The sequence below is a fragment of the Dromiciops gliroides genome, chromosome 3, assembly GCF_019393635.1.
Source record: "Dromiciops gliroides isolate mDroGli1 chromosome 3, mDroGli1.pri, whole genome shotgun sequence".
Taxonomy (NCBI): domain Eukaryota; kingdom Metazoa; phylum Chordata; class Mammalia; order Microbiotheria; family Microbiotheriidae; genus Dromiciops; species Dromiciops gliroides.
The window spans coordinates 615,421,957-615,430,920 of NC_057863.1; the positions used below are offsets into that span (position 1 = coordinate 615,421,957).

The 8,964-nt window shown below is 51.4% G+C and overlaps 1 protein-coding gene across 1 annotated transcript in view; it reads left to right on the plus strand.

Moving 5' to 3' along the window:
• Positions 1–6,773, plus strand: part of ALDH4A1 (aldehyde dehydrogenase 4 family member A1) — a 40,771-nt gene extending 33,998 nt beyond the window's left edge. The window contains exons 12-15 of the mRNA XM_043995267.1: positions 2,229–2,381; positions 3,208–3,329; positions 3,868–3,986; positions 5,404–6,773. Coding sequence (XP_043851202.1) covers positions 2,229–2,381; positions 3,208–3,329; positions 3,868–3,986; positions 5,404–5,516 — 507 coding nt within the window. The 3' untranslated portion in view covers positions 5,517–6,773. The remainder of the gene's footprint in view (positions 1–2,228; positions 2,382–3,207; positions 3,330–3,867; positions 3,987–5,403) is intronic.
• Positions 6,774–8,964: the final 2,191 nt, after the last annotated feature.

Genomic DNA, 8,964 nt, shown 5'->3' on the forward strand with positions numbered 1-8,964 from the left:
CCCTTCCCCAGGCTTAGGCCGTGGTCACCGAAGCAGCAAGTCTCCTAGGAAACTTTGTGGTCAAGGCCTGGATTCCAGAGACAATGCTTGGCTGGAATCCCAGGGTCCGAGAGACTCAGCTATACATACTTTGCTCTGCCTAGGCCTAGAACAAGTTCTGACAGGTCAAGGCTGAAAGGTTGAAAAATTACTCTTATTCTCTAGAATTATTCTTGCAGAGATATTTGACTTCTTTGTGGTTTTTTGCTATAAGTACTGGGCTACCCTGAATAATAAATCGCACACAGTCATACACATAATGTGGTGCTGATGTGTCAATGATTAGTCGTCTCTGATCCTCAACCTCCATCAAGGGAATTGAACTCGTGACCCCAACAACTGGTGCCCGAACAGAGACCCCACTTGGACCCTGGAGGGACAGTTGAAGCTGTGCCCAGAGTAGGAGGCTCTGTGTCGTTGAGGATCATATAGGAGACCCCCCCCCCCAAAAAAAAAAAAAAAAAGGAAAGCACGCGCTACAGGATCTGGTGAGAAACCAGGAGTGGGGGATAGGATCCAAAAGAGCTCTGAGCACCTCCTAGCTCAGGTTAATTAATTTTTGCCCGGTTGAAAGATATCGGCTCGGATCCAAAATGGGACAAAATATAACTCGAGGTTTAAAGGACCTCAATAGAGATGCATATACTCTGCAGTTAGTAACTGTAGGAAAAGAGGAAAGATCTTGAAGCAACTTATTAAGTTAGTATATGAACAGGCACCGTGGTTCCCAGAAGGACCTAACATTACAATACAGCCCTGGGAAAAGGTTGGGGAAGCTATTATAAGATCCAAACAGGAGCTCCCACCTTCCTATGCCACTATATATAATGTTATAAAATTGTGTCTCGAGGATTCCCAATTCCTCAAGCAGTTAGAAGAAGCCACTGAAAAAGGGAGCACTTCAGAGTCAGAAGATGAGAATGAGGAACACGGAGATGGGGGAGGTTACGGATGGGTCAGGAGATTTTGACAAATTGGGGAAAGGGAGTAAGGAGAGAATTGGATGTAGCCAAAAAGAAACAAATGATAAATTGGTTTAAGTCTGATAGCACTGACCTGAAAAAGAAAACGGGTGGTGGTGTTTTATTGCAATACTGTCTGACCACAGCAACCCCCTTATTCGGCTCTTGGGTTCCCCGGGACGGAGTCTGCATTGTGTCTTTCTCCTCTGTTGCCTCAGAAACCTCAGTCACATTGGGTGGGCCCTCAAAGTCTGAGATAGGATTTTTCACAGGTGCGGTCTTAGCCCAACCCACCTTAAAGGGACAGGGAGAGAAAACATTCTGCATGACCCCTCGGGTGTATCCTTACAAATTTGGAAAAAAGGGAATTGAACCCACGACCCCGACATCCCAGCCTGCCTTCCTGTCCCTGGCCTTGAGGGTGGAGGACAGCTTCCAGTCTGATAGGGGAGGTGGCCCCTGTCCTCAGGAGCCCTTAATCTGAGAGAGGATTAGGCTACCCCTTGAATGGATGAATGAATGAATGAATGAATGAATGGATGGATGGATGGATGAATGAATGAATGAATGAATGAATGAATGAATGAATGGGCATCTTTGCATCACTTACTGTGTGTGGTGCTGACAGTGCAAACAGAAAGTGGGAGGCAGCCATGCCCTGGATGAGCTCAGTCTGCTTTGGAAGAGATAGCACAGCTTCAGGACTGCTCACCGATGAGCCCTGAAGGGCCTCAGCTGTGGCAGGCAGTTCCTGGGGTTCGGTAGGGTCTGTATGGCACAGGGGCCCCTGGAGGTGGTCACACAGTGACTCTAGACAGCCTGCACTGAGGTCTGGGTGCCCAGGGTACACAGGGGCAAAGAGACAAACCTAAGGCACGATTAGGCTTCAGTGTGAAAACAGCACAAGCCGGAAGCATCCTTCCAGCCCCCAGGCTCCAGGGTTCAGTCACCCTCGCAGCCCACATGCATTTACCAAGTCCTTACTGCACGCTTGCCTCTAGCAGGCTCGCCCCAAGCCAGTTTTGTGCTACTCTCTCTGGGGGATAAGGGAGGGCCTGCCTTGACTTGGACCAGCATGGGGAAGAGCCCAGGGTCTCAAAGAGCCCCTGCCCTGATGCTGCCGCTGGGCCCAGGGGATATGGAGAATCATCTCATCCAACCGCTGCAGCAGGGCCCAGGAGGGCAGCCTCCCAGCCCCATCACCCCTGTCCTTTCCTGTCTCCCCAGTCTTTTGGACGCATTAAGAAATGGCTGGAGCACATCCGGTCCTCACCCAATCTCAGCATCCTGGCTGGGGGCCAGTGTGATGACTCTGTGGGCTACTTTGTCCAGCCCTGCATTGTGGAGAGCAAGGACCCTCGAGACCCGATCATGAAGGAGGTGAGTGAGGTTGGGCATGGGCCCAGCAATGCCAGGGGGTGGACAGGCAGCAGCAGCCCAGGCCCAAGACTGGGGCAGAGCTAACATTTCTCCACACTGTGGGGACACTGAGGCCTCAAGGGGTCCCAGAGTCACAGGATTTACCGGAAGGGGCCTCAGAGCATCCAGGCCTACCCTGCATTCGTTTTTCATTTTCCCATGCTACGCAGGGGCTTGTTCTCTGCTCTTCTCGTGGGCCACGCTTGGCCATTCTAATTCTGCAAGCAGCCCTTTCATTGCAAATGAGGAAGCAGCCACTCAGAGAAGGGTCCCGGATCCTGGATTATTAGGACAGAAGAACTCAGAGGGCATCTGGTCCAGTGCCCCTGTTTTACAGGCGGGGGCGGGGGGGTTTTGGTTCAGGCTCTTCTTCTTTCAAACAGTGGAAGGAAAGACTAGGGAAGGTGACTTGCCCAAAGTCACTCTGTGTCTTGATTCCCAGACTGTACCAGGAGGGGCTAACAGGTTTTGTCAGCACTTCTCCAAGGAGTAGTGGGGCTAACCTTTGGCCTTCAGCTGCCTGTGATGAAGGAAGGGATAAATGACACATGGGGAGCCTTTGCCGGGGGAGGGGAAGGCCAGGCTGGGGTGACCTGAGTGTGGCTCAGCAGGGATTAAGGAGAGATTTGGGACCACTGATGCTCGGGGAGAAGCTGTGTTTAGTCTGTGAACCCGGTGGGGCGGGCCCTTGGCTGTCCCTGGTTCCCTTTGAGCTGAGGGGTTCACATCTCGTCCCCGTCCCCTAGAGCCCCGGCTGCCTTGACCTTGGCTGCCTCTCCATTTGCAGGAGATCTTCGGCCCCATCCTGACTGTCTACGTGTACCCAGAAGGCCAGTACAAGGAGACTCTGCAGCTGGTGGACAGCACCTCCCCCTATGGCCTTACGGGGGCAGTGTTTGCTCAGGATAAGTGAGTGGGTCGACTGGCCGGGCTGGGCCATCCTCCCTGTGCCTGCTTGGCCCAGTTAGACAGCTCCAACTCCACATAGCCATACCCTATCCATGCATCCATCTCTTCCGGGATTCTGACCCAGCTTTCTGCAGACTCCCAGCTCCCGGCTCTGTCCTTAGAAGCCGGGAGAGACCTAAGGACAGGGAATGTCAGAACCACAAGGTGGGGGCCTTAGAACTCCGTGGTTCCTTGGAGGCTTTCTGGGGGGCCTAGGCTGGTCTTCCCCTGGCAGCCCAGACATTTAGCTCCATGGCCATGGAGGAGGTGGGTGAGGCAGCAGGACTGGGAGGGGCCCTCGATTTCTGTGGTGAGCGGGTGATCTTCTCCTTTCCATTTTTGGGGAGAGTTGCTGTTGAGTCCTGTTGCTCTGGCTTCTCTTGCATTGGCTAAAGGAAAGAGGATTGGAGATGGCCCCCTTGGCCCAGGGCACTGATCTGTGGGAGTCCCGGGCTGGGCTGACTTTGTACTTTCCTTTTTCCTTTCTGCTCCCTGCCAGGAGCATCATCCACGAGGCCATGAAGGTGCTGAGGAACGCAGCCGGCAACTTTTACATCAATGACAAGTCTACTGGTGCTGTGGTGGCTCAGCAGCCCTTTGGGGGCTCCCGGGCATCAGGTGAGCCCCTGTTAGCCGGGGAGAAGGAGAGGGGGCAAAGGATGTCAGAGTGGGAGGGACTAGCAGATGTGAACCGTCAGAAATGGGGGGTCTTTGAACACATTGTTGGAGCTGGGAGGAATCTTAGGACGTGGAACATTGGAGCTGAGAGGGCCTTTAGAATATATGATAGCAGTGTGAAATTTAAAATTGGATATTAGATCATAAATCTCCCCTACTTAACTTTTCCCTTAATTTATCTCCCAGACTAGTAAATGGAAGCTTCTGGTTTTCTAGATAGAGCCTTTATTGTATATAAGGTGTTGTTGATTAGAAGGATAGGAAAGTAGAAATACAGTAGAAATCGTCTTAAATCTAGGCTTAGTCTATATTTCTTATAAAAACTCACCAAACCAAAAAAGGCCACCTTTGGAGTGAGGGAGACCGTCTGTGCTGCGCCGCCAGGAGTCCCGCCAAGCAGGCAAAAAGGCCTCTTCCGTTCTCTCCACCCCGGAAGTCAAAAAAAACCCCGGCAGGCAGTCTGACATGCGCAGCAGGCGGACTGCACCCGGCAGGCAGTCTGACATGCGCAGCAGGCGGACTGTTCATCTCCTCCCCAAAAGGGTGGTCCTTGAAAAACTGGCGTCCTTCAGTTATCCTAACCGACTGTTAAAAACTTTCATATTTTACTACAGCAGGACTGGGAGGGCCCTTAGAACACAATGTCAGAGCTGGGAGGGCCCTTAGAACACAGAATGTCAGAGCTGGGAGAGCCCTTAGAACACGGAATGTTGAAGTTAGGAGGTAATTTAGAACACAGAATGAGCTGTCCCTTAGAACACAGGTTCTTTCTGACTCAGTCTCAGAAATCATGTCATGCAGCCTCATAATTTTATGTGAGGAAGCTGAGGTCCAAAGAGGGAAAGTGACTTGCCCAAGGCAATCCATGTAAGAGCAGGGTTGAGCTGGGCCCAGACCCTTGACCTTTTACACTTGTGTGTTTGATATATGACACCACCTCCCAGGAGCCCCTGACTGACCATTTTTGGTCCGCCGTTGTCATGTCCCAGTCTAATCCAAATCCATGTTCCAAATGTTGCTCTCCTGTTTCTTGGCTCCCTAGCATTGGGGCCCTCCCTCTCTCTCCTCTTGGTGTCCTCCCAGCCCCTGGTTGGGTTGTTCCTCTCTTCACAGTCAGCAGCGGGCAGCCAGTCCATGCCCGCAGGAGATGGGGAAAGTTCCTTGGGGTTAGTTCATCCTTTACCTGCAGGTTCAAAGCCAAGTGCCCCTTTACCTTGCTGCTCCACCCCCACCCCCCCAGTATCACTGGGCTTGATGCTTGGGGACACCAGCTGGGCCTTAGTCACCCCAGTAAGCTCCTGACATTGGTCCCTCTTGACACCGTTTTTCCTTCTTAAAACCTCCTCTCTTCAAACAGGCACAAATGACAAGCCAGGTGGCCCCCATTACATCCTCCGCTGGACCTCCCCCCAGGTCATCAAGGAGACCCACGCTCCCCTTGGGGACTGGAAGTATTCCTACATGCAGTGAGCCCTGGGGGCTGGCTCCTTATCCGTCCAAGCTACTGACCAGTTGTCTGCCTGCACTGTGAGCCCCTGACCTCCTCTCGCCCCTCTGTAGCCCGGGCCGAGCCTCTGGGGAATGACATCAGACCACGTGTGGGTGTACACGCGCACACACACACACACACACACACACACACACACACACATACACACATGCTCCTAAACTCCTGCCAGTTCTCCTAACTCAGTCTATGGAAGCCACCATCATGTACGGACCCAGGGGGAGGACTTGGCAGGGCACTGAGTTGTGCAGCATCAGGACGGTGCTGATGGATTGTCCTCCTCTGCCCTTCTGGAAGTGTATAAGCTCTCACACATATTCGTCCCAGCCCCCACAGGGTTTTGTCCTCCAGGGCAGACGTAGGCTTACCTCCTCTTGTCCCATAAGGGTTGTCGTTGAATTTCACCAGAGCCTTAAGAACTGAAGGGGAAGGGTCCTTTTTCCCTCCTTCATCTCAGAAAATCACCCTTAGCTCATGGTTCTCAGTGCTGGCTGCCTTCTCTCTCCTCTCTCTCTCTCCTCACATGTGGGCACATGAGGTAAAAGTAGAGCATCCTTCCCTGCTCTCTGTAGGCCCTTTCCTACTTTACCTTATGCCCATCTGGATGGGACCAGGACCAGGGATCTGCCCCCTCAGGCATTCCCATCCACAGAACTCTTTACTGTGGGTGCATCCTAGGAAATAGTCTGAGGGGTTCAGCTGGCTCCTTCCTCCTTCCTTCTCTCTCCTGTGGTTTGGGGGTGAGGAAGGAATGAAGTGGGGGTTATGCCTTATTCCTGATCTTGTTAGCTAGAGTTTAGCTCCTGTCGCTGGGGCAGTGCTTCCAAAGATGCCAGGCTCACCCATGGGGATGGAGAAGCCTGAAATGTGCCTATGGGGGAGTAGGCCCAGCACACCTCCCCAACCCCTCTAGCTCCCAAGAGCCGCTCAGGGTCCATTGCCCTCGGAATGTTCTGGGCCTCCAAATGCAGACCACTTTGTGTGACCCTGGGGATATCACTTCATTTCTGCCATGGTTTCTACACCAGATAATTACCCAGTTAACCCTGGATCCATATGGGGTAGCCATTGATCTGAGGGGATCCTGAGACATGATTGGGTATTTGGGCCCAATTGATTCTTGGGGTGCAATGGAAAAGTCAACAGGATGGCTGGTTCTCTATGTCCTTGGGACATGTTACTGTTTGCCGTCTTCCTCTGCGATGGTACTTGGCTGGAACACGTCAACCTGCGGTTTCCATTGGCCCTCGAGGGGAGGCCTCTTGTTTTGGCTTCAGGCACAAGTTTGTGTTTTTCTGTGGTGGAGATGGAGTGGAAGGAGACTGGGGGGTCTTGGCTTGGAGAGGTTTCCTTGGTTCTGAACTGTGATGTGGAACATGGGTTTGCACTGGCTACTCCCTGCTGCCTAATAAAGCTCTAGGTATTTACGAAAGCCTTTCTGACAGTGTGTCCTTCTTGGGGGCAGAGGGGCGTCTTGGAACGTTGCTGCCCACTCTTATTCAGGGGTGGCATTTCTAGGTGAGAGATGATCAGCTGTTCAATCAGCATTTATCACACTAGTGTCTGCCCCTGCTCCTGAGGCGCTTGTTCCAAGCAACCTTGTTTTTAGGATTAAGCTCTGGAGGCCACTTTAGAGACACTCTACAGCATCATTGGCAGAGACATCTCCAATGCCAATCTCCCTCCAGCCTGTACCTTTTCTGTGTTGTTCGTTAGCACTGCCGCAGGGTCACGCAATGGAGCAGGAACCTTTTGGAAATCAGACGATGTTTGTGGGAGCTTAGATCCCAGAAGAGTGGTTTTCAAATGTGACAAAACATTAGGAGTTTTCCTGTTTTCCAGAGCTAAGGCCCAGCGGGCAAGCTGTGCCCTGAGCTTGGCAGGACAACAGTCTTATGATCGATCACTCTCTGGATGATTCACCAGGTGTTCTCTGAGCTGGATAAGCACAGGACAAACTGGGAAAGTCCTGCAGTGAATCAAACTTAGCACATGCTTGCTGCCCCCTCATTGTCAGGGCTACAGCTCACTGGGCAGCCACTAGTATAAATATTGACATCTCCCCACACTGCCTCTCCACTAGGGGTGGGGTCCCAGCACGTGTCCTTGCTTGCAAGCTGTTTTCCTCACTCTGAAAATAAAACTTCTCTGATTCCAGACTCCTGTCTCTGGCCTGCTCTGTTCTGCTCCGACCATTCACAGATTAATTGCCAGAGCCAAACAAAGCAGGCTAGAGGCTGGTTCTGGTCAGTACAAAAGAGTGTGCCATGAGAGCTTAAGTGTTATGTTTTTGTTGCAGACTTATGGTACTCTTTTTTTTTTTTTTTTTTTTGTGAGGCAATTGGGATTAAGTGACTTGCCCAGGGTCACACAGATAGTAAGTGTTAAGTGTCTGAGGCTGGATTTGAACTCAGGTCCTCCTGACTCCAGGGCTGGTGCTCCATTCACTGTGCCACCTAGCTGCCCTCAAAAATATCATCTGAAAAATAAAATGGTCTATTATATATATTTATTAATCATAGCCCCTGAATTGCCACCGAACTAAAAGAAATTTGCTCCTAAAAAAGGGAAAATATACATGTCGTTTCTCCCAACTTTTTCATACTCTTCCCAATCTAAAAACTAAGTGTATTCCTAGTGCAAAAAATCTTTAACTGTCAGCAGCAAGTTTTGAAAACCACAGGGTTAGTGGGATGTCAGAGCTGGGAGGGCCCTTAGAACAGAACGTTGGAGAGCTAGGAAGGACCTTAATCAAATTCAGCCTCTGTTTAGGGATGAAGAAGTGTCTGGATGGGTTAAGTTATTTGTTCACAGTCACACAGAATAAAGAATGTCAGGGCTGGGAGGGATCTTTTAGATCAAGCAGTCCGATATCTCATCTTGGTGGACTTGAAGCCCCGTTAGGTGACTGTGTCAGTTGCCCAGCAGAGCTGAGACTATGATACATTTCCCAGTGAGCATGGCTTTTGGTTTTTTTTTGGAAGTTCCCTATTAGCTTCCCACAAGGACAGGGGCTTTTCTGGGTGCATGTTTGCTCATCACCATAGCTTTCCCTCTGTTCTCCCCATGGGCAATATTACTTGGGAGGGGACCCCAACCTTGTGGGTCCCAGCCTCTCCTGGAGAGCAAGCCTGGTGTGACAGCCACTTTGCATGGCATGTAAGGAAAATCCCTGAGTCTCACACACCAAAGGAGCCTCTTCATTTCCCTGTTTCAGCTGAGGGGGCCCAGGGAGGGACCATTTGACTAGAAATGGGTGTCTCCGCTGTGACTGTCATGCCTCATGACCGCAATAGATTGGGCTCTTGTAAGGAAATGAAGGGGGCACCTGCATCAGCTTCCTTCAGGAGGCATGGCCCGAGTGATATTGGGGAACTGGGGCCCAACTACAGGGGGAAGGTAGGAGAACCA